Genomic DNA, 27,954 nt, shown 5'->3' on the forward strand with positions numbered 1-27,954 from the left:
TACCTTCCTTGTGAGATCCATCAGAGTATATCAATGTGTATAAATACCTAAACAGGAGAGTGTAAACAAATAGGGCCAGAGGTACACCCCTAGAGAAATTAGTGGAAATAGGAAAATTTTCCTATTTCCAGGCCAAACTTATTCCCAACCTGAGATCACCTCCTGTGTAGGTGACCTGGTCACAGCAAAATACCCATCACTGTATCCACTCCCTTGACTCATCTCCCCCCAGGCTGGCTGTAGGCTGCTGCTCCCTGGAGCTTTTCTTGTGCCTGTGGAGAGGGGGAAAAGCACGACCAGTGCTGTGGTACCACTTCCTCCCCACTGCCTCACCCCATCCCTTTACACACTTTGTCCCAGCATGTTGTGTCTGACTCTGACCAACACAACACTTTACCACATATCCACCAGGTATTAGATGCTGTTTGGCCGCTTTTGAGGGCACCTCTACCCCCAGAACAAAAATCAGAGGGATAGGGACCTTCTGTTAAATTTACTAAGATTTGCCCTCTTCCTCAGATCTCAAGAGCTCAAGTCTATTTGTTATTTGGTCACTCTTCAGCCTTGAAATGGCAATGTGTTTCTCCTCCAAAGGACCACTTACCCTGCTGTGCCCAAACTCCTTCCCACTGCCACATGGGAGCTGCATTACGTGCCAGGGGTACTCATTGCCTTTGCCAGGGGAGCAGGGCAGGGTTCCTGCTCTAAGCATTCCCCTTCCACACATTGTTTGTGAGGATGGTTCTGGAAGCTGCCCAAAGCGGCTAGCCAAGATGATAGCAGAATTTCATTTGATTCTGCATCGAGCTGCTTTCTTTCCAAAACATACCTTTAAGCCAGAATTTTTTTTTTTTTTTTTTTGCGTTGATGGTGGGGTTTTTTTAACATTTTTGCTATTAAGAGGGTTTTGTCATTTCACACTTGCAGGATGTGGCACCTTTTGTGTCTCTGTTTGCTTCTTTTGCAGTCACATTGAACAGACCCAGGCCTCCTGAGTCCACAATCTCTTGTGTGGACAGCCAGCTCTCTCCAGCCCATCCCATTGGAACAGGACCTGACATTCCCACCATACGTGGGCCCAGCAGGGCTGTGCAGAGAGGCAGGATCACCTCCCTGAGCCTGCTGCTGACACTTGGCCTCAAGCAGCCCAGGATGCAGTTTGCTGCCTTTGCCATGAGTGCAGGTTGGTGGCTCACACCCGGCTTGGTCCAGATCCAGAGCCCCCAGGTCCTTTTCTGCCAAGCTGCTTTCCAGTTGTCCAAGCCTGTACTGCTGGCTGGGTTTTTCCTCCCCAGGTTCAGATTCTGCACTTCCCCATCCTGAACTCCTCACAGATGAGAACTGTTCACAGGTGAAAAGAATGGCACACAAACAATACAAAGAACAACTCTCCCTCTTCAAGAAACTTTGGGGGTTGGTTTGTGCTTTGTTTTTTTCCCCCCTCCATCCCAGCATTGTCTGACCCAGTCACCTTTTGGTAACTATTTGGTTCATAGATTTTTTCTTCCAAACAGTTCTCTCTCACGGTAAGTATGGCCTGAAGACAGTTTATCCTGGCATTTTGGATGTGGTTCAGACCACTAAAGGACTTGAATGTGGAATAAGCTATAGTGGGCAATGCACATGCCTAGCAAAGAGTGACAACATGCCCCCATCCCAGCAGGTTGAACCTGTAGAAAGTTCATACACAGGATTCATTTATTGGAGTTGCCTCTTTAACAGTAAAAACCATAAACACCAAGTGTTTTCATTCCATTTGCAGGAATTGACAGGTTTTGATGCTTTAATCCACTTTCTACATAGATAAGCCACACCCAACAGTTTCTCACAGCAAGGTGAAGATGTGATAGCCACCACTTCCAGAAACCTGGGACCTGCTTTGTGTCTGGTGTTTGCTCTCCAGCCTTGTGTTGATGGAAATTTAAAGCTATGGCAATGACACAATTTCCAGTAACAGCTCTTTGTTACGACTGACTGCAGTGTAAAATGGGACCAACCAGCTCTAGGTCTGCTTTTGAACCAAAATCCTTCTTGGAGCATAACTGGATCCTATTTTTTGGGGCTGTAACCAGCAAGATGTTCCTCCTCCAAGAAAGCCACCCTCCTACCCACCTCTGCACCTGGGCAGCAGGTAGATGTATAAAAATGGGGATAGCCAGCTTTGCCCTGTACAGTAATGTGGCTCAGCTGCAGGGAACTTCCCAAACCTTTCGGGGTCAGCAGGAGATTTCACTATCCACCATCTATCACATTTTTAAACTGCCAGTTGTGAGGTTTTGGGAAAGACAAAGGGAAGACACCAGAGCACCATCCCTCTGCCCACCCACTGCAGGAGCAGGGGGCCACAAGCCCATGCCCTGCACCCCTTGCAAGCCTGTGCATGGAGGACTTAGGGTGCTGAAGGGTCTGGTGGCTCAGGTATCATCAGCACAAAACAGGTTCCCTCCCACCTTCCCCCCACCCCCTCCCAATACTTTCCTTACCAGCCCACTTTATTACCCTTTAATTCATACCAGGCTGTCACAAACCCACCTAAAGAATTCATGTATTTCAACACAAAGCAGCCACTAAGTGAAGCAATGTAATTTATTTGACATTATACCAGACACGGGTGCTCCAGATCCAGACTTGACCTTAAAAACAATTTAAAATCCTGGATTTGCTGTATTGGAGGTATCAGTTACCCGTCTGAGAGCCAAACGTGTCAGTATTACAGCCACTGAAACAGAAAACTAAGTACAGGACAAGTCAAGCTAGCAAGCACCATCAGTCCATTTCAGCTGTGAACTCGCTTCCAGTTTTGGGGTGCTGGAAGAAATGACAAGGCTGTTGGACAACTTCACAAGTATTTCAGTATAAAGCAGCTCTCAGTTACTCATGTCAGTGTCTAACTACACAAACTGGGGAATAATGGTTTTTTTTCATTTGTCTGAACTAATGTCAGGCTAAGACCTGCAGGAGAGGGACTGGGGAGTGCTCCCTCTCCCTCACCCCCCTTCAAGAATGAGGTACCACAATACAACACAGCTCCTGATGACAGTAAAATTAAACAAAAAACCCAAACATCATCTTACACTGTAAACCTGTGCAGCACTATCCCAGCTGGTAGAGCCTGCCCAGAAACCTGCAAAACCTGCCCAAGTACCTGAAGATGCGACACAGATCTGAAACAGTATTAAAACCAGCTCCACAGCAAACTCACTGCTCATTGCTTCAGCTGTGCAGCCCCTGTCTTCAAACTGCTGTAGTCCATTTAACAAACATTGACAAATGCCAAACAAGTGAATAGTTTGTACTAGTAGTAAATCCACAGTCATCACCTCTCCTAGATTCTTCTGGAGCTGAACAGCAGGGCAGTGTCATTACCCACGAGGCTGTCACCTCCCCGTGCATGAACCAACTGCAGTTTGAGGTACATAGTTTAAAATGTACAAAGATGACATGATCATGAGCAGTGCAGGAAAATGCAGAGAGAACTTTTCCTCTGTGAGTTACCAGCTTTGTTTCTTCAGACGCAGCCTTTGAAAGGAGACGAGAGGTTGCAGCTGTACATGTAACTCTTAGGCCATCACATGAGGCAGTCCTAGTTGAAATAACACACACTTCCATTACACAACTTATATTTACACACTTTTCTTCTTCAAAAAATTTTAATGTGTATCATGAAAATGATCCCTTTCTTGTTACTGACATGGAGGCAGCAGACCCTGTAATCTTGTAACAATAGGAATTGCCAGAAATAGAATGAAAACTGTTAAAGGGAAACATGCATTTATTGTTAAGCATTCCCAGTGAAAAATCAACATCTTTTAAAATGCGTGTTTATTTAAAAAATCATTTGTGTACAAAAGTGTTGGTGTAGTTTTTATTTTCAAGACAAAAACCACTGATGCTGCATTCCAGCCTCCCCACCCGTTCCTCCTCCACACGAAGTCTGATGCTCAGGAACCAAGCTCCTGCAGTACTTATTGGTAAATATTTATTTTACTAGAAAAGTCAGAATTGAGGATGGAAAAGGTAAGTGAAAAGCAGGGTTCTTCAGCAGTTGACACCAGCATTCCTATGATGGCAGCCTCCTTCAGACACTGCACCAGAGCAGCAGCAGTCACTGCAAACTGTACGCCAGACAAGTACAGCACTGTCACAGTCCATTTCCTCATCTGTCGAGCCGTGGATCGGAACTTACACTAGCGATGAAGGGCTCAGCACCAGGAGCAATCCTGGAGCCAGTTTGATGCCTACAAAGCAGGTAACAGCACAGATTGAACAGCACAGCACGCAGGACAAATGATTTGCAAGAGTTTGTCCAGTGAGAACAAATCCGAAGTCAAGTTGTTGCCCACAGAGCACTGCAGCTAGAATAACCAAGCCAGAAGCCAAATGTGTTGACAGTTGGTCTTGTGAGTCTGATGATGAATCAGCTGATGACACAAACACCACAAGCAGGAAGAGCTACCTACATCATTCACTGATAGGTTTGGAACAGATCAGAAAACAAGCAAGAAAGAAGTGACTGCCCCTTTGCCTAGCCCTAGGAGAGAGCTGTGCCTGGAAAACAAGAATGGTAACACTGAAAACAAGTTTGGTCTTCCCAGAAGAGGCTTTAGGCACCCACAAACATCTTGACTTTCATGCCTTGGTTCTGTGACACAACAGATGTTGATGAAATGCACTTTTGCTATCTCTTGTTGAGCCAACTGCTCATCAGAACCACACAAAACGAAGCACCTGGTCACAAATCAGTGCCCCCACTCATCTACAAAACAGCAGGAGAGGACACCTCATCTTCTCATTGCCTCTGCTCATCCGCATTTAAGTAAAACCAATTTTTTTGCTAAATAATTTAATGTTTCCCACTTCAGGCAAGGCTCCTAGTCCAAGCCAGCTTTTGGTGATGTTTCAGAAGGGAACAAGGGACATGCACAGTTGATTTCCCCTGCGCAAAAAACAGAACTTCCCAGCACAGTGCATGACCAATGCAGTAAACAAGAACTCTCGCTTGAACCTGTGTTTTGATTTCCCCCCACTCCCCTTCTCCCTTCCCCAATGACATAAGCAATCCATAAGCTCTGAAGTGCCTAGTCTGAGTCACAGCTGTTAGACTTAAATTTGCATAGTTTAAATGTTTCTGTTACCCACACCATCTAATGCAGATTGAGTGTTACAAGGTAAAATTCTTTCTGGCTATTTAATTCCTCCTTTCAGACAACAACAAAAAAAGTTTCTATATGCCTTATGTCAGTGTTCCAATACTAATTTACATGGGAAACAGTTGAATACAGTGATAATTAGAAAAAAACTAAGACATATTCATACACCAGCAGTACCTAATTGCTCATAAATACTACCGAACCAATTATAGTCAAGGCCCCATGTACTCTGTTGCAAACTTTAAACAAAATATATTTTTTTAAAGTTTGGAGTATGCAGAATGCAGTAAATGATGCATCTTTCCATGATATGTTCCTAAGGATTTTTCTCTCCAGAATGCACCAATTTGTCACACTGAGAACACGGCTTGTTCACAGAAGGAATGGGAGGAAGCTGTGAATTTGGCAAGGGGGTGGAATACAGTCAGGGCTTTTGGTACTCATGGGAAAACAGAGGCTTTTGGCAACAGGAAAGGGCATTTCTCTACCTCTGAACAAAGCTGTACTTTGCTCTCGGCGGAACTGGGCAAGATAGGATAAAGCACTTTGCTAGATGCATGTTAAAATGTTCAGCAGTGAAATCCAATGGATGCTCTGGTAATATGTGTTATTACCAGTACCTTTAGAAAAATGGGGTCATTTAGACTTCAAAATGACTTTTAAGCCATCTTCTGGCACAACAGAGGAAGACAGTGCAGGACTTATTTGTACTTAGAAAGCCACTGTAGCCATGTTTCACGTTCTTGCTGCAAGGAGTGGTAGATGTGCAGCCCAAGCCCACAGCTGGAGTGGGCTGCATGGCAACTCCACGTCTGTGAATGCACAGGGCCCTGAATATAGCGATGTTCAGTGATACAGAAAACAGAACTACCATTTGTATGTACAATGTCTCACAATGATAAGCTGAACACTAACAGCAAAATTCCTGGGGCTCAGCCCCAGCTGCAGTTAAACTAACCTCGTACAACATTATCCCTATATTCAACTCTGATAATTACCAAGAATACAAAAACATTCCTTATAAAGGAGTCACATGTCAAAATTCAGGGGGACTTCGGACCAAAGATGTCTCCTTAATGCTGAGTCATGTTTCCTTCCCAGCACACTTCTTGAGAAGCTTCCTTCCTGCCAGCACCTGAGCTAGCATTAAGCTACTGAGCACATGGATGGAGAGCAAAACCCAGAATCCAACACAAGGGGGAAGGGGAAGACAAGTGTTTTGCAGTAGAGAAGAAAATGAGGTAACTTCGTGAGAGAAGTAAAACTTAACAGGGCATTCTTTCAGAGGTGACCATCCTCACCTAAGAACCATGTCCTCTCTTCTCCCTCTCCCCCTTTCCCTGGCTTCCTTTATCACTTCACATACTGTTGGAGAAGCCTGCTGTTCTTAGGAGACTGGTCTGATCAAAAGATGTTCAGGAGCCCATAACTGAGAAGTTTTATGTCCCCAACAATGATTTCCAAGTTCTTTATTTTGATAAATAGCAGCGAAGAACAAGGGAAAGTAGTCAGCAATTCATATTTACCACCAGGGTAAAAAAAAAAAAAAAAAAAAAGGTGTTGATGTAATCAAGAAGTTCTTAGCCTGTATAACAGAAAAGACAGCAACTTGAGATTAACACAAGTAGCATTTTGCCAGTTTCCTACTGTCCCTGGTTTTAACCTAGCAAACCAGCTGAACAGTAGCAGCTTCTTGTTAAAAAAATAAATAAATATAAGGAAAGTCAAAATAACTCATTTCCTTTGGCATCATTGCAAATGATTTACACTAACTCAAGAAAACCCAAGAAAACTGATCACTGACTACACCTTAAAAAGCAGTTAAGTATAAAGACTAAGCAAATGCATTTAGTATTGCACTGATATGAGTTCAAAGTATTTATTGTCTGTGCCCTTTTTAAGTTTGGACACATAAGACAGAGCAGTACAGGGAGCATCCCTGAACTAGCCAGGTCTCAACAGCTCTGTTTTCTGGTTCTATTCCCCTACTACTAAGCTCCCGGTATTTAACAGATACCATACTGTTCCTGATTTCATCTAGTATGAGTTATAAACTGACCATGAAGTGCAAAACTACTTCAATTTGTACTTCATAGCTCTAGAAAAACCCCAAGCAGGCATGTATTTCCCCACCCCATTAATCCACAGCCAAGGAGAAAAAAAAAACAGAAAAAAACCCCAGAACAAAATGAAAGAGTCATAGAAAAGATGACTGATACAGTACTCCATTATCCACAATCCTCACTCTCTAGTTTCAGGATTTCTCTGAACTTCCTTGTCAGATATACTCTCAAATGTTAGCATCATATTCACAAAGACATTACAGCTCTCTTTAAATAGATGTACTAGTGTTTGAAGTTGCAAGACTAATAATTTTCAAGCTTTTGCACTCAGGATGAAATGTCATTTTAATACAAATAAAAAGACTGACTGTATGTACAAGCCAAGGTAAGATTTCAGTTCTCATTTATCAGAAACATCAATCCAAAAGAAAGCTAAATTGAGAACACACTTCTACTTCTATGTGCATTTGAAGTATGTACAGTAAAAACACCAACACAGCCTCCATGTGTTAACCAGAGAAAAATGCAAGCAAGGATGAATTTAAAAGTACCTGGTAAGCAATCCTTAAACTGAAGCCCAAAATAAAGCTAGAAAATTGCTGCAAAAAACAGCTGATTGCATCATATCAAGTACTCAATTTTTTTTTCATTCTCAGTACACTGGAGAATCAGTTTTGTCCTCCTTCAAACCCCGTGAAATCATATTATCCAGAATGTACTAAAGAACACTTTACAGCTATTTAAGACCAAAAAAAAAAAGGAAATGAAACCAGCTCCATCTTTTTGTGCTGTATCGAGGCATACTCCTTACATGATTGTGTAGAAAACATGATGGATGAAAATCACTACTGATAATTCAAAATATATCTTTTTAAAGGGGAGCCTAGACTACTGCAATGGCACACATAATGCCCACATATGATGAAACATAATTGACAGTATGATGAAAGGGAGAGGAGAATCAGGTTTCCCAATTAATAAGCTAGAAAGAAAATGGTTCTGAATAGGTCACCATTTGGAACTTTGGGTAAGTCTTTAAAGTCTGTCAGGAAAAATGTTACAAAAGCAATTATTTCAATGGTGCTCTCTTCAGCAACCCTACCTAATATGTCTATTAAGTACAAGCATGCAAATATAGGTCAATCCACAGGCACATAGGATCCATGTTAAAAACAGTAAGATAACTGTGATGAGTGGCACCAACAATTTTGATGACTAACACTCAAAAATGTTGCTTTCTGAATTACTAAATCAAAATCCTGAAGCAAGTTCCTGCTAGTCTTTGTCACACCGCTAAACACTAAAGTAGGCATGGTTTTCCCCCATTATCTTAGCTGAGCTCCAAGAATTTTTACAATATTTAGTAAGAAAAAAAATTAAAGTATTTCCCCTTTTTAAATTTACACAGACGTTTAATTAGCTTTATTTACAGAGCGCTTTTTTCAGTCTCCAATAGTGCCTAGATAGCATCATCAGGCAAGAGTGCCAGTTTTGAAAGAGAATCTATATAGAATCCTAGGAATAACAGATGGTGATGCTCCTCCAGAAGGGGCAAGCTGGACTACAGAAGCAGCTCTCTCTATATGGCTCAGTTACTCAGGAGTAATTCTGTTGCAGTCTCTACATCCCATGATTTTGAAGACAAGGCCACTATTACTGCATTCTGCAATGAGAAAACAAAAGCAATAATATTTTCAGTGTGTGAACCTGCAGCTCTGGGAAGTGGAATGAAGAGTTCACAGATTAATCAAAACACGTTCGTTCACAATTTCTTAAATCCCAACTAATAATTTATAGAAAAACTGTTTCAAAAAGGCAGGGGTAGCTCACAAGATTTATCTGTAACGTAGTATTTCAAAACTCCAATTCTTAAAAATAATTCGTGAAATAGAACAATCAGACCTATACAACATCATGGAAGTATCAAATCTACTTTAGTAGATTCTGATAATATTGACGATTGCCTGTTTTTATACACATATACTTGCCCTGCCCTTACTGAAAAATATTTAAGTTATTTATACTTACCCTATCAAAGCCCATAGCACAAAGATTTTCTATTTTTTTGGTGTATTCTGGACTAGAAACTGGTGCTCCAGCATACACATGTGCCCAAAGTCGAGCTGTCTGTTTAAACATTTCTGGATTTTGTTTGTACTACACGAAAGAGAGAGGGGGAAAAGGGGAAAGTTAAATCAATTTAGCAATCCAACCAAACAGCAAGACAATATGGCAGATTGCAATCCATCATTCTTCCTACAGTATCTTCCACAGTGTTTCATACTGAACATGCTGCTATTTTTGCAGTAAATTCATAGGTGACGATTACACAGAGTAAACCTATGCAAGCATTTGATATAATGAGTTTGCCTTCAGGTTAAATTATGCACTACGGGTATGTGATGTGCACAACCAGGTACTGCTCTCAATTGCACTGATCAAAGTAAAGTAGCTATATTTGGCACAGCTACTGAAAATTTATATTCAGTGTGACAGAGTACAAATTATTTCTATGTTAACATCTCCTGAACATGGTACTGTGTACTACTCTAAGGCATTTCTCTAATCACTTAAAAATACATATGGTTTTATGCACTGCAAGTAGGTCTGCAGTTTTTCAGTCTGGGCTAACATTCTACTACTAGGCTTCTTCCTGTGAATGAGGAACCTGATCACACAGGTGACAGAAGAAGGGCTGAAAAGTGGGTGAGCAACTGTAAAAAGCTAGGGAGCTGCAACTGTTCATACATGCTATTATTTACCAGAAAAAAATCATGCCAGCATGTAACCGTATTATTTTGTACCAATCTCATCACTAACTAGCTTTCCAATAAACAACAGACTGGACCCTATCTCAGAGAGTTTTTTAGCATGTGCCAAGAACTTAAAAACCAAGAGAGTGGGTCATCTGCCATAAACTGTACTCAGAAAAGTTAAACGATTTTCCCATTTTAGCAACTTTTATATGCAATTTCAAGTTTTTGGTCTTAAAAAAACCCTCTTCCCTTAAACAATCCCTTTAATAGACAAGATTTTAGGAAACACATTTTTCAAATATTTAGGTACATTTTAAAGACAGAAACACATCTGATTATCATTCTTAGACATTTCATTCACACATGAAAATAATAATTAGATCTATAAAGCACAGTAAAATGCTGTACATTTAATTTTGTCTCTCCTACAACCCAAACCAACTACACTGCTTTGTGTGCCTGGCACACCTCCCTCTAATTCTGATCCACGTGTCATAATTTGTATATCTACTACCTGGTGGCATTAATGGCATTAAAACAAACATGGGAGGTAATCTATTGTTGGAAATTAATCACTGGTATAAATACAGTGGTCTGTAATAAATTTCTTTTGATGTAATGACTAAAAAAGAGAAAGGATTAAGTTAAACACCAGTAGCATCCTGAAGTACTATTTTCTTCTGATCTTAAGAGATCTTTCCCCAATTGATTTTTTAAAAATATTTCTGAGAACACTGCCAAGCCTAGAAAGCAACTAGCTGAAGTGCAAAGGATTAGTCATAATTGCATTTTACTCAGAACTAGCTTTCAGTGTTCTATTAATAGAATTCCTTTATTTAGGATTCTGTAAATAATCCAGTTTCTCACTGAATTAAGAAAAGCCTAAAGGCAACTTTCACTGATGTTTCAGTATCAGGAATCTGAGGCAGTTCATGTTGCTGTACTAAAAAAACCCAGCAGCCAGAGCAACTAATACACCAGACAGCTGGTGTCTGAAAATACTGCTCTTACTCAAACTGGAGTTCTCCCTGGGATTCAGCTCAAGAGCTTGCAGGACACTGCCATTTACCTGGACAACAGTTTAGTAAAACAGCACAAGAGTGGACAATAACTAATTCCTTGTGAATTCTTGTTTTGGAAAAAGCAATCAAGCCCAAAGAGTTGCCAACACCACCAAATAAAACACATGAAAGAAGCAGGTGTTTTCCACCATCTCTCTCAAATCACTTTCTACTTACATACACATGGCCTTGGTAACTCAAGGCCAAACCCCAGCAGAGTTTTCATGCAGGTATTTGCAGGAAACAGGATAAACTGAATCCTCCCCACATCTGCCATGCCACAGTCCCATTGGACACACCTCCAGGGGCAGCCTGGAAAATTGCTCTTTGGAATCTAGGAAGTTTCATGAAGTTTTCTGCCTGAGGAAAAACTCCTACCAGCTCAAGTGCTTCTACTGTTATGATTCCCACATAAAATTCTACCATCAGGGCCAGAACAGGAAACACTATTTTTGTTCTTTGTAAAGAAGGATATAACGTTTTTTTTAATGAAGAGGGAGTGTGACAACAAGGGCATACATCCAGAAAACCTAGTGCAGGGACATGCCTGATGGCCTTTCTGGCCTTTGCAACACTTTTCTCTGGGCAGAGCAATTCAGCCTGACAGAACTGTTCAGAGACATTTATTCAGAGCACCTTCCTGCAGAATGCCACAAGTAAGCCTTCTGCACTTACTGAGAACAGTAATATAGCAAACAGCTCTTACACACCCAGCAGTGCAATGGGCTACCTCTGATCTCCATGTTTCCTTCTGAATCCTGACAGGTTTCAAAAAATGCTTATCTATTATCTGACACTGAGTTTTAGAGGGAAGGAGTGCACATTTTGTCATCCTATACTGGAGGGTTCTGACTTACAGAAGATACAGATGAAATAGAAGGTTCTTCCAGCAGCAAGTTGCTTTGCTCTTCAGTTACTAAAATAGCCCCTTATTGCCAGTCAGTGGGGAAGCCAGGCTACCTCTCTCTCCCCAGATTAAAAAGGAAAACACACATACTTGGTACTTTGTTGAGAATTGTCAGACTATGAAGTTATGGAATGACTGTTTCTATCCTTCATCAACACCTTAAACGGAATCATGCCAGTCCTGGTATGGCATAAGATCCAACTGGCATTTCATTTGGTATTAAAAGTTATCATTAATGTCTGAAAGGTAACAAGCCTTGTTGATTTTAGGATTCTACTGATAGCAATTCAACAAGTGATTAAAATAGTTATCCCCATGTCATTTTTCATAAAATTTTCACATTAACAAATACAATGCTCAACTATATTCATATTAATTTGGAGGAGAAGCTACATACCAAGCCAAATCCAATTAACACCACCAAACTTGTTTTAAACCAGCAGCATATTGTTTTTCTTACACTAGAAGCCTTAGATTTTAAAAGGCAAGATATACTGGAATTCATTTTACTATGCTAGTATCTCCTGACATTTCTCACAGGGTAATATACAAAAAGGACAAAACCTCCTGACACTGTAGAGTAACTAATACTTACTCTGCAATTCAAAAAGAGCACAAAACATTGTAGCAGCTCACATTTACTATATGCAATTTTACCATAAATTGTTTAAAATCTTTTATCTCCCGTAAGGCTTGGGACCTAACCTGAGTCAGCAAATGTTACAGAAGTGTTACAAAATCACAGTCAACTGAGTATCTTACCTGGTTTGCCACTACTGCATCTTGTGGATCATCTGGTTCTGCAGCTGCCAACAATGCTTGCAGCGATAACAACACTGTTCTTAGAGTCATTGCTGCTGCCCTAAAATTGAAAATTTAAAAAATCCTTTACCATATCCCAAGCCTGTATTCACCCTTGTGGCTGTACTATCCTACAATCAATAGAAGGTATGAGTTCATGTACTGATTGTGAGTCCAAGAAACAATTTTAAACTGCTGCAGCTTACAGTTATTAAAATACTGTTCTGCATATATATTTAAACAAGGTCCTAAATGCAGACTTTACTATTAACAACACTTTCTGAAGTTTTTGGAAAAACTCAAAAAGAAAGACTCAAAAGCCAATGCCAAAACAGCTTGTGCTGTTCTCCCTCAGTGCCAGTACCAGCACCTCACTCCTGGTGCAGAGCTGCACCAGCAGCACGGGGATGCTCCCTCTGCCGGCACTCCTCATGCAGGAACAGTGACCTACATTTTATATATGTCTAACAGGTGAGGAATTGTATACATTAGATCTCTTTGCACCAGTTTTAATGTGACATTTTTCAATAAAATGTAGCCATTCACATAGTTAATTACCACTACAATAATAAAAACGTTAGGCTAATTATGGAACACTCAATCAAAATACTCCTTTGGCTTCCTCTCACTGTAACCTGACATGACTGTTGGCAGCTGGAAAACATTCTATAGTGACAATGGTCCTGTAAAATCACTCTTTGCCCCCATGAAAGAACCCTGTTGAAGGTAGCATAGTTCCAGATTTGGAACTCCCAAGGTGTTAGGTTCTTATCATTTATCTTGATCTCAAAGTGTATTTTGAATAAGAGACTTCAATGATTTAGTAAGGGAAAACCAAGTATGCTCAGAGATGTCAATAAACCCTCAAAAGAAATTGTATGAAATTATTACACACTGGAAGTCTGTAAAGTTGTAACATTTATATTTAATTTATATGGTTTCATTAGATTTTGATCATAAATAACATCTCTGATTTACCATTTCAGTTGGTATACACTGGACACCAAATAAGAACCCTATAGACTCTGTGAAAGTTGAGTACTTCTGATCTGAAGAGTTAACTAGACTCTTAATCTTTATGGCAATGGCACAGACAGGTATTAAAACCAATACACAAATCTGTTTACTCTGCTTAAGAACTAGTAGCAGGGCGAGCAGGGACATTTTAGGTTTGAGCAAAGTGATTATGACACATGAATGCCAGAGAAAAGTTGTGAAACACAGACATCCAGTTTCTTACAGACAAACCTCAATTTTCAATCAACAGAAAACAGTTTGTTTTCAGAAGACTGCAAAAGTAAATGCAAAGAGTTTATTAGAACAGGTGGGGAACACATTGACCTGATGGTCCAGCTACAAAGGAAATAGTGTGCAAGTCTGTTTCCAGGCTTAGGTTTCAGAAGTTTATGTCTTTTCCAATACTGAGTCACTGTATTGAGGTACTGTAGCAGTGTATACCAATGAACAGAGAATAGATGCTGGTAAAATGTCAGAGGTACATTTGTGGCACCCAAATATTATGTTCCTAGATGCTTACATTCACAGCTTTCTCGCTGTCATTAACCATTCAAACATGCCATTCTTCCCTAATTGTTTCTAATTCTAGAAGATTTTTCTCAGTAAGTTATTTTTCAGCTTGATAATTATCACTGAGCTTTCACAGTGCAGTGCTCTACATCAAAATGCAAGTGAGAAACATCCCAAATGACAGAGATTTTAATTAGCACATAGTGTCTCATTCCACCTGCCACACCAGCTTGAAGTCCCTTAAGCTGAACTTTGTAGACTTAAGTCTAAAAAAATCCTTACGCTTTTAAATCTGAATTCTTACAAATCACAAAACCACCACAACATATGAATAATTCTCCTGCTCCAAATCTGTTCCTTAGTAATTTTCTTTTCAGGTACCTACAACTGGTACTGGTTTATACTATCTTGAAATTAGCCTATTTACTGTACACATTGATGACACAATTCAGTCTCATCTGCTGGTATTACAAGAATGTAATGCAACATGTTTACTATTCCAGCATTCAAGTGTCATGGAATACTAAGACTTTCAGGCCTTACTATGCTCAAAAGAATTTAATAATTTTTATTTTTATGCAGTGAATTTCAGGTACTATCATATCTCCCACACTCACTATAAAACCTGAAGATTTTTTTCCCAGTTAAGTAATTTTATTATGTTATTTACTGTAGTTTTAAAGACAGACTGAACATGAAATATCTATCAAGCAAAACTAACGTTATAGTTACTTTCTCCAAATAAAAGCTATTCTGCCTTTTCCTGTGCAGAAATCCTTCTACTTTAGAGACATCTGAAAACGTAGAGATGACACAAAGGGTCACAGCACAGCCTCTTGTGCCACTTTTACACACAATCTACTTCCACTTACACTGTACCTTCTAGGAGTGTAAAATATACTTTGGGGAACAGGGGCCATCACTAAGAACCAAAGGTGCTATGGACACCAGCTGTCTCCAGCTGGCACTGGCTTTCAAGACTGCCAGGCCCTTTCAGTCCCTGTTCACCTGTTGTATTTGTACATTTTTATATAAAGTACACTGGACTTGAACTTCTGACACTCCAATTTCAAAATAACAATGAAAAGCAACAGCTTATCCTTTTAGATATACAGATGGCTATATGATCAAAGAATTTAAACTCTGAAATAAGTTTCAGACAAGACTGGTTTAGCTACAATTGTAAAAAGGTTTAACAATGTAGCTAACAGCTTATTTTCAAGTCTCATGTCTCAAAACAGCTTTCTCATCTCATGCATAGTAAGACAGTCTTTATTGGACACAAATATTGAAAGAAGCATCCTTGAATGATAAAAGAAAAACCATTACAGTTTCAGTTGCTGTTTGTATTAAACAAAACAAGAAATTAAAGTTTGTGATTAAATGTAAAGAAAAACTGACATATTTTGTGTAACTACCATATAGTGACCTACAATCTTCTACCTTTAGAACACCAATTAGATTTCCTAATCAAAATAAAAAGGGATTATTATTTTCTACACAGCTTGGTCTTAATTTCTCAGATATATATTAAGATTTACAGAAGAAACTGAAGGGACAGGTAAAAATAGATTCTGAGTTCCCATGAACTTTTAAAAGCTCTTCCTCCCATTACCTTGTTTTGGGATAATACAGCGAATGGAGATGACTGCCTACAATTATATTTACAGATACCAGTAGGACAGGACCTGTTCCTCACCAGCAAAAAGCAGAAACAATTCCCATCATCAATTCTGAAAGAAAATCTATACTGATAGTGGCACAAAGCTAAAAATACTCACACCCCGCAAACATCGTCCCCAACACCTTCACAAGCTAAAGAATGTTCGGGGGGGGAAGAAGAAAAAAAAAAGCTAGATTTTCCTTGAAACAAATTTCCAGTGCAAAGATACACATCTTTTGAATTTTCCAATGCAACTCAAAGTTTATTGATCCAGAATAGAACCCTGAAAAAATTAGGTATTTCCAACTCTTTTTACATTTGAAGTTTACTTCTAGGTGTGGGTTTATGTGCAATAGCTCATGGAATTCAAACAATTCCTTCTGGTAACTCAAGCTAGCTGCATGGCTGGGTTTTAGGTTTATTCCCTCCTCCTTGCCAAAGGCAAAGTTTTGTACCACTCCTGACAGACTTCTGTCTGATCTGCTCTTAACTGGAGCCTCAGAAGGCTCTTCAAAAATCTGTTTCAATTCTTCACCGTGCTTGATATTCTATACACTGAGATGGCTTTCCAATCACTCACTGTATATTGGATTTGCTTAGACCATCATTCTTGTTACTTCACTCCTGATTTTTCCTATGGTTCCCATCTTTCTTATGCTACAGCTCTGCAAGCAGATAAATTCCTTCAATGGAAACTTGACCAGTCACCAATAACCAGCACCCAGCTTGTATAATGAATTTTACAGGTAAAACTTCCTATTTGCCTAGCACATGACCTTACATCATCTTTGTCCCATGACATTATTGGCTCCTGTTTTGCTCCTAAAGCTTACAATAACCCTTAACTCGCACTCCCACCCCAAAATGTTGCTTAGCTATCATGCAAGCCTGGAGGTTTGCCATCTGCAAAATGGGAGGAGGCCACTATCATGTACCAGTGAGCTGCACAGAGCTCCCTACAAGGGGCACACTGTACCTCAGAGAACTTCAAATTAAAAGCCTCTACTCTGGGCATCCAAACCAAAAGCCAGGCTTTCCACTGGCACTGCATTTGCTAAACCACAAGGGAAATCTGGATTGAATCAGAACAAAGAGAGTTGATATATATTTTGTTCACTTACACTTTTCCCCTCTTTTTTCAGATAGTATCTTGAGGCATTTTCCATTAAAAAAGAGCACCCCTAGTTTGGGTGACTAAAGTGATAACATTAAGAGGCACAGCAAGCCAGCTGTGCCCAGCATGCCTGAGGGAAGAAATCTCTTACCTTTCAATGAGCTGAGAGAGTCCTAAGAGGATTACAAAACACTGCCAGGTTTTATTTTTCTTCTGCATTTTTAAAGGCTAAGTAATTTTCCATTTAGGAAGTTTTTGCTTATGTTCTTCACATTCCTCTCTTGGAAACAATCTCTCTCGTTACTCTGAGAGGTAACCCAGCAGAACAATAGGAACAGTGGCAGCTGGCAGGTTGTTGTTCTACTCTGTCAACCAAACATGGCTACGGGAACATTTTTTTTTCTAAATTATCTGCAATATTTATTCCATTTGTGAAATAAATAAGGCTTGTTAATTCAAGAGAAAATATCTCTGACCTTGTACTGAGGGCTTATGGAATCTGGAAGGAAATGAATAAGGCCTTTGAGTGGAAGCCTGTTGCACAGTCACTATTTACAGGACTGGGCACCCATGAGAGAAAATTTAAAAAAAAAGAATAATAGAATAGCTTTGACATAGCACAGAGGAGAAAGACAGTCTGCTGGTTGAAGAGTTCCCTCAAACCATGTTAATATTCTCTGGATTTCTCTCAAAGCTTTAAGAAGCTTCAGTGCTCCTCAAAGACCCCGAACAGAACACAGCAGTTTTGGGTGCCCAGGAAGACAATTACAAGCTGGCTGCTGCTTATTTATCTATTAAAATTGTATTATCTCTTATAATGATTTCTGCATCTCAACTAAAATTGAAGCATGAATCCTTCCCTTTTCACTATGAAAAAATATTCTTATTATTCATTATTGACTGTCAAAACCACAAAACTCAAGATTTTTTTGTAGCCATACATGCAGCCATGACACATTGACTAAATAATCTCTGCTCATGGGATTTGTGCAGAACAGCTTTCAAGTAATTTAGTTCTCAGGTTTCAATGAACTGTGTTAGATACATTGTATATTTAAGATTAAAGCTTTGAAACAGATTACTAGCCCAGAAGAGAAATATACGCCATAGTAGGCAAAACCACATAACAAAAAGTACATCAGATAAGCATAAACAGTATTCCTTTTACAAAATCATAACCCTATTTTAATTCTATCAGCAAACAGAAGCTGCTTCACAAACTAGCATAACAGGTACTCAAAATCTAAACATGATTAAAAACCACAGCTGCGAAAAATTTCAGCATCAAGCATGCAATGTGGAGAAAGAATTTCAATAAACTCATTGAAAATATTTTAAAGACATTACATTGCAAACTGACAAGATCTCCTGCCAATATGCAGAATATCATCTCAACTATGCTCATGAGAACAGAAAATCATTATCACAGGATGGGACAGCAGGGAAGAGACTTTTTGTAACTATACAAACACATTAAAGTTTTTGTATTTGTACTCACCATCTATAAATGAGAATTTGATCAGCTTTCTAACACTTTCAGAAATCTTACTAAGGTACATGGGCCAAATTTCTCCAGTCTTTTAACTCTCAAACCTCACTGAGAAACAGATATGCAGTGATATTTGAGACTTTCATTTAAACACAGCAACAAGAGGAGCATTACTCAGTTAAGAGCATTACAAGTCAGTGAAGTGGCACTTCAAAAACAGATCTCGTTGCTTAAAGATTTGACAAGAGAGATTGTGAAATGAAGTATTTTCTAGAATACTGCCACCAGAATATTTCAGATTTGCATTTGTCCAATTTACCTTTGAATGCCTGGTGAAATAACTTAGAGATTAAATATTAATTTTGGAGGGGGAGGGGTGGGGCATTGCTTGGCTTTTGTTTGATTTCTAATGAAGCTATTTTATTCAAACCATTTTTCATCCTAGATATGCAGAAAACTTAAATATGCTGGTGTGTGCTGGTACATCCTGCCCCTGGCTCCCTCCTTAGGCCAGCTATAGTCTCAGGAATGCTTGTTAGGCCTCAGCCTGGATTAATGACACCTGGACAGTTAGGTTCCCTTGAGCTTACCAGAAACACTGTCTGCTCCCAGAACTTCTGTTGTCTAACAAGCTCCTGTTTTCTAATAAACAGCCTTGAGACTTCCTTCTTCTGTCTCAACAAGAGACCAAGCAGAATAATGTTCTTCTTATTGGAAACAAGGAATACTCCAGCAATTACCAACTCATCCTTGTGGCCAGGATGGAAATCTACCAATGATTTAAGTCAATCATCTTGTGAGCCTATCTATGAACAGTGGTACTGAGACCCTTTGAGCTCTCCTGGACCACAGCAGGCAGTGACCAGCATCTTCCTCGGATTGCCATGGAAAGCCAATGAAGCCTGGGCTAACACCCTCACCAAGCCTTAATCTTTTGCACACTGACAAGATCCAAAGGCATCTGTCAGTATTTCACTGAACTCGAGGGTATTTTTTCTTAAGTATACCTTTGTACATACTTCTTTTTGTCTGTGTGCATGTGCATTATGAACGTTGCCACTTGAGATTTAACCTGGTCTAGTGGAAGGTCTCACTCTCCATGGCAGAGAGCTTGGAACTACATGATCCTTAAGGTCTCCTCCAACCCAAACAATTCTATGACTCTATGATGTGGGCATTTCTTAATTAACTAAAGCTGCAAATATTGAAGACCAATAAACAACTAATTTAAACAATATTAACCACTTATATGGCTTAGTGAATTTTAGGGAGCTACTTAGGAAAAAAAAGAGTCTCATCTACCATAATACAGAAATGCTTCAAACAGTAAGCAATGGAGGCAGCTGTAAGTTTGTTCTTATCAAAGAATCAGAGGCTTTGACAAGCACTTCAACAATGCTAAAGTGATTTTCATTTGCCCTTTTATGATTTTAAAAGAAACAAAACTTAGAAATAGCACCACTAGGGATCACACTACATTAAGAATCATTGTAAGAGGGATTATAGTATACAGGAAACCTCCCCCCATCACCACCAAGTTCTGTGAAATTCTCTCCTCAGTGCTTCTAAATGAAGCCTGTTCCAAAGGAAGAGTTTAAAACTATGTAACTGGCATAATATTGGTGCTTCTTGTGTCAGCTGGTTTAAATACACAGAACTCAAATCCTTGTTCAAATACTCCTATTTTGTATACTTATTGGAGAGGGAAGATAAACATGTTTGGGGGGGTTTAATCAAGCAGAAATAACAGAAAAAAGACACACACCAAATCAATTGTGCTAGACATAAATATTACAAAGATTACAAGAACACAGGTCAAATCTCTCCTGTCCTTTCTTCTCAAATATCAAAAGTTTTGACTAAAAACCCCAAAAGTACATAAATTGAGTTGAAGCTCATGGTCTTTTTAGGTCTTTGTTGCGTTTTGATACTTACAGACAGCCTCATGCCCATTCACTAATCTGCTTTGGAGTACAATCTCTCAGGAGACTGTACTTGCACAGTTAAAGAGCCATTAATCTTCAGTAAAACTGTAGAGTGGTATGAATAATTAGAGGCAGGTACCAAAGTGCACTGGCTTTACTGATAAAAACTATACCAGGTACCATGGCATGTATATTGAAAGATTCTATTGCCTGACAGAACATCAGATGATTCCTATATTTTTTATATATATATAATATAACTCTTCTAAAGTTTCTGTTTCAAACCCAACTGATGTCTACTTGGCCAACAGCACTCTTGATGAAGTTGTTGACTTCAAAAGCACTTGAAGTTTGTATGGATAAATACTGGTATGACCTGCTGGGGAATTACAGTCCTATTTTTTTGGGGCAGACATGGAGGAAATTAACCATTTGTGTTAGGTACCATGTCTATCACACAACAGGTGCACACAATCTTCAAACCACATTAAATCAATTACTTTGAAAAACAAATGAACAATGAGTGCAGCTGTTACTTTGGACACAAGTCTATTCCACAGGTTTTGGCTACTAAAACTTCTGCAGTAACATTAGCTGATCAAAGGAGGCAATAAGTAGTATTTCTTAATGAAAAATAACTAAATAAATAATAAAAAAACCCTCATACAAAACAACCCAAAATGTCAACAATGAAATGTTCACCCTAGTGCATAAACTTTTGGAAGAGCTCTCTGTGTATACAATATTTACTTAGTGCTTTCCAAAATTATCACCCGATCATTTCATTTGCATATACACAGCTCAGAATACTACACCAAAACACTGTGTGCTTTAAGGAGATCTCAAATAACAAGCCCAAGGTAAAATGCAAGGTGAGCTGATGCCTCCTATCCAGGACACCAGTGTATTTGATTTTGCACATTTAAACCCAAATAGACTCTTACCATTGATCTTTGAGAATATCCAAACAAATGGCCCCAGTGACTGAGCTAATATTAGGATGCCATATTTTGGTGATAAATCGCACCTAAAAAAACAAGACAAATTTTTAAAACAATTAATTAATTAATTAAATGCAGTATACTAAGTAAGCATTTTAAATCTACCATTTAAAAGAACATTAGGAAAAAATACTAATTTAGAAAATGTAATACTAGAAATGGAACTAAGATGTGATATTGCTTATTTCAGGAGGCTGTTTGTTAGAGTCTTGCTTTACTCCAAACAAACAGACTACTGCCCATTCCACCTCCCCAAACTTATCCTTGTTTTCTCACGTCATGTGTTCATAGCCCTGCATCATACAAAGCTATTTAGAAATATCCCACAGCAGTACAAGCGTTTTGACAAGCAGATGATCAAATACAGACTTAAAACTTTTAATAATATTAAAAGTGGGTTTTCAGTATTTCACAAGATGAAACAAACTCCTGAACTCTTAATACAGGAATTGGATATCACTCACTGTTGAGCTCAGTTGTTGGCTATAGAAGTATCAGAAATTCTTTGAGGGACACTACTACTTCTTCAACCATCCAGTCCCCTTACCCCATATGCAGAAAGCTGTCAACCAGCCCCAAACTCAACTAGAGTACAATTATTTTTCTTTGCTACTGGAAGGATCTAGTCCAAGCATTTGTTTATTGATCACATCCGTATTTTTACACTGAAGTGTATCCATGTTCACAAGGTATTACTAAAACAGGTTTTGGTTTTCTGGCTTTTTTTAAGACACTGAGAAAGGTAAAAGCAGCATTTTCTCTTAAAGGTCTTGGAGCCCAAAGCTGTCCTCAGAAAGGACATACATGCCTTTGGAAATGCCCCTTTGTTATCTTCAAACTCCTGATTTCAGGTTGCACTTTAACTGCCTTCTAGTGATTTTAACCTGTTTCTCATCTCCTCACCCCAAACTCCTGAAAACCATTTCATGTATAGCACAGATCCTTCAATTTTTGCCCCAGATCTGCAAGCAAATCAGTGAAGAGAACACATTATCTGTCAGACACTACAGCAAAAGACTGTACATACAGGGCTCTAATAAAAATCAGTGCAATCTCAGTGTCTAAACAGCCAAGACCGGAACAATTCTGCTTTCCAGGACAGAAATAAGCCATCATGTCAGCTGAGGCACTTATTAACTACCTCAACTCCCTAAATCACTTGGAAAAATGCAAAAAACGATGTAAATACTAGATAATTTCTCACAGTGAATGACTGCTAACAATGGCTGTCAAAGCATATACTGAACAAGCTAAAGAAATCTTGCAGCTGAAAGGCAGGGCCAGACACAAGCAAAAGGGCCTCCAATTCAAGACTCCAGAATAAGCAATACTATGCTACAGTGCACTGAGTCTCTAACAGCTGCCAGTGAATTCCGGAAATGGAGACCATCAAGCCCTAAAGCAGCAACTAAATCATAGTCTACAGACGCATCTTTCAGTGTCTGTGACCTGTTTTAGCTCTCTGTATTTCAGCTCCCAGCAGAACATGTGCGGATTTAAAGAACTTAGACCAACAGACATTTCATTAGGATTTTCTGTGTCTTTTGCTCCAGACTCAAGGATGTAATTCAAAGAACTTATGAGCTACTGGTAGCTCTCTCTTCTTCCTCTTCCCCAGCTCCTTCCCAGCATTACGTATCAGGGTGAAAATAATAAGGATCTAGGACATGTTCTTGGTTCAAAGACATCTTTCAGACAAACAGCAAACCAATCAAGAAGTTGAGTCAGACAACTCAGAAGTCTACTGATTCCTAAGAAGCCACTGAAGAGTGGCCTAAATCAGAGCACAGCTCATCCACGTACACATTTTATCTGTTCCTTCAGTAGAGCTGCAGTAAGAATATTATTTCTCTGTTGGTTCTTCAAGACACACAACTGTACACGTCCCTATTTAATTATTACTAGACACTTGGTAGGTTAGAGTCAAGAACCTTTTAAGTATAACTTATGGAGCCCAAGAAATTAAAAGAACCAGTAACTACCTATTACAGCATTTGTTCAACAATGCTGAGGGGGATGGAAGACAGCTGTATTCTCCACATCATGTAAAACTACCTGAAAACTGCATTTATCTTGCCAAAAATATATTACATCAGGGTCAATAATAAGGCCCAAGCTCCTCCCCAGAATTTGCAAGTTTGTCCTTTTAGGAACAATCAGAGCGTACTTCTGATTGGACGCAGCTTTGCATCCTGCTTTATTTCTATCTAAAGGAAACAGTAGTAATCCTTGTTTAGAAAAGGGAAAAAAATAAAAAAACACTACACATGCAAACAAGTAAATAAGAATACTCAAACCCAACTTGTTGGCCAAATTGTATTACCCAAAAATGTTTTTGCAGTACCTTAGGAGGATTAAACGGATATGTTTCTGGAATTTTTATCTCTAGCTGATACCTTCCACCTGCAAAAGGCAAGAACAAGTTAGAAATTAAACCAAATGAACATTATTCAAGCTTAGTCTTTCATGACATTAAACATTACACTTCTAAATGGACAGGTTTTCAAGTAATTCAAATTTACCTAGATTTCATCTATTTCATAAATAAATGCACAGAAAGTGAGTCTAGTAAAGCTGTATTTGCTTATGCAAGTCAGAATCTATACTTCTCAGGTATATTTAATGTACACATTCTCATTTCCATACTTAATTTTAGTAAATATACCAAAATATGAACCAACCAAGCAGATAAAAAAAGTAGGCCACAGGAACATTCAGCCTGAATATCGGATATTACATTATTTTGACTCTTTTCTGAAATCTCATGGCAAATTTTCTTCAAATTACACAATTGAAGTTACCTGTACTTCATTTTAAAATTTCTGGAACTCAAATACATTCAAGTAACTTTTTAAGAAAAGCCCCCACACTTTGGGAAAAAATAATAAAGGAGGCACCAATGTAACTTTTATCATGTTCTACATTACTGCCTGAAGTACTTAATTCAAATTCAATTCAATTCTGCAAACACTTCGATACACCAGTACCATTAATATAGTATGAAGGGTCAAAGCATACAGTAAAGGACAATATGAGCTTGGCAGACAGAATCTCCTCCTAATGTCCAGTTTTGAACATTTTTCAGTTTTATCTCTTTGTCACAGTATCATTCCCTATCCTATTTCCATTATAGCTCTGTTAACATTCAAGTTCTTCTGGAGCAATCTCAAACTATCTCTGCCTGCCCAGTGAAGGCCACTTACCAGGCAGCAGTTCTGTGACAAAAAGAACAGGGCATAAAAAACCATATGCACCAAATTAGACAGTTTCTATAAAAACTAAAACCATTTCTCCTCACTTGAAATTGTTAGCTCATCCTGCTGCTGTTCTTTCAGAAACCTTTTCCCTCCCTCAGTATACTTTGTTACAATTTAAACATTTTCTTGAATTAAAGCTGAAGTATTTGCAATCTATTTTCTTTGAGATTTCCAGAGTGATTTACTCTGCAAATCACTCTCTACACTCAAGCAGTTACAATACTGTTAGCAAGATACACAGGGGGAAAAAGCCTCAAAGCAATACTCTCAGCAGTTATAGTCTATGGCATCTTTTTATCTGTGCCAAAATGCACATTAGTAGCTACTAACAGCTCTCACTTCTAAAATGTAATTCAGTCTAACACACTCCACCTGAAAACTGGGTAGTCTCAGTTTGATGTTTTACACTACTGTCTACAGCGGTTTTTCTTCCTCACTTTACAGTAACTTGAGAAGTTTTAACAGAAAATACAATATAAGACAATAAATCCAAAATTATAGCAGTCAATACCTAAATTGATTGCTTGTCTGCTTCCAGGACAGCACAGGAGAAACAGTTTTGAAGACATATATCAATAAGATATCTTAAGGAAATTTGTTTCTCCTTTCCTCTAAACTGAAGCACAATTCAGCAGCAACCGAATTTAAGAACAAAAAGAATTAACCGTAAAGAACAAAAAATTAACCATATTTAAGAAACAAAACATCTCCTCTGTGCCTGGGTAACAAAAATTCATCAGTCCTTCTGTGATTCTATTGCCATGCTATTTTGTAAGTTAATGTTAAACCTATCCTTCGGTCTTCCATTTCTTCTGCTTACCACAAACTACTACAGTCTTCTGCCTAACAGGATATTCATCTACCATTATTTTTCATTGGAGACTGATGAGCTGGTAGTATTATTTATATAGTATTGTTTTGCACCAAAGTTCATGGTAAAAATATGGGCCTAAAGACATAAACTGAACAAATCTATAGAGTAATTTTCTTAATGCTACATTTAAAATGCAAATCACTAATATCCTAACTTCTGCATGCCAATATTTCTGCTTTTTTTTTAAGCATATGCAAATGTATGGCTTTTTTGTAGCTATTTAATGCTTGAAATTGAATTAATCAGTAATGGCAGGATATTCCTTCTGTAGTCCCACTGGAACAAGTCTCACAAGAGTTAGCTAAAAATTGCTCTATCTCCCTTGAAGAAATACCCTATTATAAATTTCACAGTTACTGTGGCTCATTTGCAAGCTTGGCTTGAAATTAATACCCATGTTACACAGGCTTTAAAAAAAAAAAAAACCAACCCCAAAAAATCCAAACCCACAAAACCCCAACCTATCTATTGAAAAGCTCTTGAATCAAGTAAAACCCACCAGCCATTAATTGAGTCTCTCAAAGGTCCTCTCTTGCAATATTCTGACAATTGATCAATAAGCATTGACACTACTAACAGAAAAATAAAAGCTGTAAATTTTGCCAATAGATGGCATTCTTCCTCTCAGTCATTCTTAACTAATGTTCAAACATCACCTATAAAAAATTTTGCAGCAGCAGTTTGTTTTCAGGTACCTCACCAACTATGGTCAACAACTGTTCTTTCACTTCACAATGGCTTTAAAATTCCCTCCTGTATCACAGGGACTGTCTGACCTGAACGACTGCATTAGTAAGTTCTTCTCCATAAAGCACTTCTTGCTGTGTCACTGTTCAGATTATAGATGACAAAACATCAGTCAGTAATTATGCAGCATGCATTACTGCAATAGTCATAAATGCAGACAACCCACACTGGCACGTCCTTCATAATTATGTAAGGGAATAAATGCATTTAACTATATTACAGAAATATTAACATTCCAAAGCGTATCACTCAAGTGGGCTGAAGTGGGCTGAAACTCAAGTTTCTGAAAACACCAGAAAGTGGGCTGGCAGTAACTCTTGTTTTGCTCCTTGATGCATATGCCTGCCAGATTAAAGTAAGCATACAATCACATTACTCTTCCAGGAGATGCCTGCCATAATCAGAATAAAATGTAAGTTTATCCCCCTAAAAGGGATATTTACTATATCCTCATAATTAAATGTACTCAAAGGTATGTAAGTATGCATGCATTTCACATCAACAAATGCTTCACTAAACATACTGCTGTTTTTCACCAGCAGGATATGCTCAATATGTCAGCAGATAGTGCTCAGCTTTTGAAACTCTTGTCTACCTGAATCATCCAGCATCACACAGAACCCAGCTCTGCAGACAGGCATTTAAATATTTTTTTACCCTCTTCATAAGCATTTAACTTTTGTGACACATGAACACATCTTTAATTTCAAGTAAGTCTCAACACATTCTCCCAAAAAGGCCCATTTTATAAGCTGAGGTAATAGTGACCTGGAGGGGGAAAAAATGGCAAGCTCTGACAAACCAACTCACCCAAGGAGGTTTAATTTAATTCTCTCTGGATGGAAAACAAATATCAAATACACCAAAACCAACACCCTTCTACCACCATTCAGATGTTTCCTACTATCCAATTACTTATATACAGATGCTGAGTTATTGCAACACTGCCTTGGATTCACAAGACAAACTATACTACTGCAAAACAACAATTATGCTAAATTCTAAATAGAATTATTCACTTCCAAATAGATCACCAGCACAACTCTGTATTTTAAATGAACAGTGTAGTTCTTTTAAATTGAAGGCACATATTACAACCAGAAGAAATGGTTTTCAGGTATTATCTTCTGTCATCTATACATCAGCAGCTGATGAGGTGAAGATAGAGACACATGGGGGAAGGGAAGGAGAGGGAAAAATCAGAATTATTTACTGGACTGCTGAGGAGCTCTGGAAATAAAGTTCTGCAGGGCAGTGCCCCTACCATTACAGATGCTTCTACTTTTCTGCTTTCTCCCTTCAAGACTAATTTCTCTTCTCAGATTCTGACATCTTCTATCCCTGCCTAATATTCTTCCATGTCAACCTCAGTTAGGCTACTTCCTCATTCTTTTTCTGTTGTGGGCCCCAAAGGTAGAGAAGGGGAGACTCTCCATGCTCTCAAGCCCAATGCTGCTGCACCAGCTTCTAGCCCAGAAAAGCAAATTACAAGGGATGTCCTCTTTTAGGGGAGATGTGACAACCAGATTTTCATTAGCAGTCACTAATGCTTTGAAGTGCATATACTTCTGTACCTACAAAACAATTTTCAGATATTTTCCCCACCTGATGAGAATTTA

General features: G+C 38.7%; 1 protein-coding gene across 1 annotated transcript in view; it reads right to left on the reverse strand.

The window, feature by feature from the left end:
- Positions 1 to 2,572: 2,572 nt before the first annotated feature.
- UBE2K (ubiquitin conjugating enzyme E2 K) overlaps positions 2,573 to 27,954 on the reverse strand; it is a 44,308-nt gene continuing 18,926 nt past the window's right edge. Inside the window, exons 3-7 of the mRNA XM_085059116.1 lie at positions 23,802 to 23,860; positions 21,401 to 21,483; positions 12,700 to 12,799; positions 9,242 to 9,370; positions 2,573 to 8,876 (exon numbers count right to left, since the gene is read on the reverse strand). Coding sequence (XP_084915242.1) covers positions 8,802 to 8,876; positions 9,242 to 9,370; positions 12,700 to 12,799; positions 21,401 to 21,483; positions 23,802 to 23,860 — 446 coding nt within the window. The 3' untranslated portion in view covers positions 2,573 to 8,801. The remainder of the gene's footprint in view (positions 8,877 to 9,241; positions 9,371 to 12,699; positions 12,800 to 21,400; positions 21,484 to 23,801; positions 23,861 to 27,954) is intronic.

Source organism: Lichenostomus cassidix, chromosome 4 (genome assembly GCF_008360975.1).
Source record: "Lichenostomus cassidix isolate B80296 chromosome 4, HeHo_3.0, whole genome shotgun sequence".
Classification (NCBI taxonomy): Eukaryota; Metazoa; Chordata; class Aves; order Passeriformes; family Meliphagidae; genus Lichenostomus; species Lichenostomus cassidix.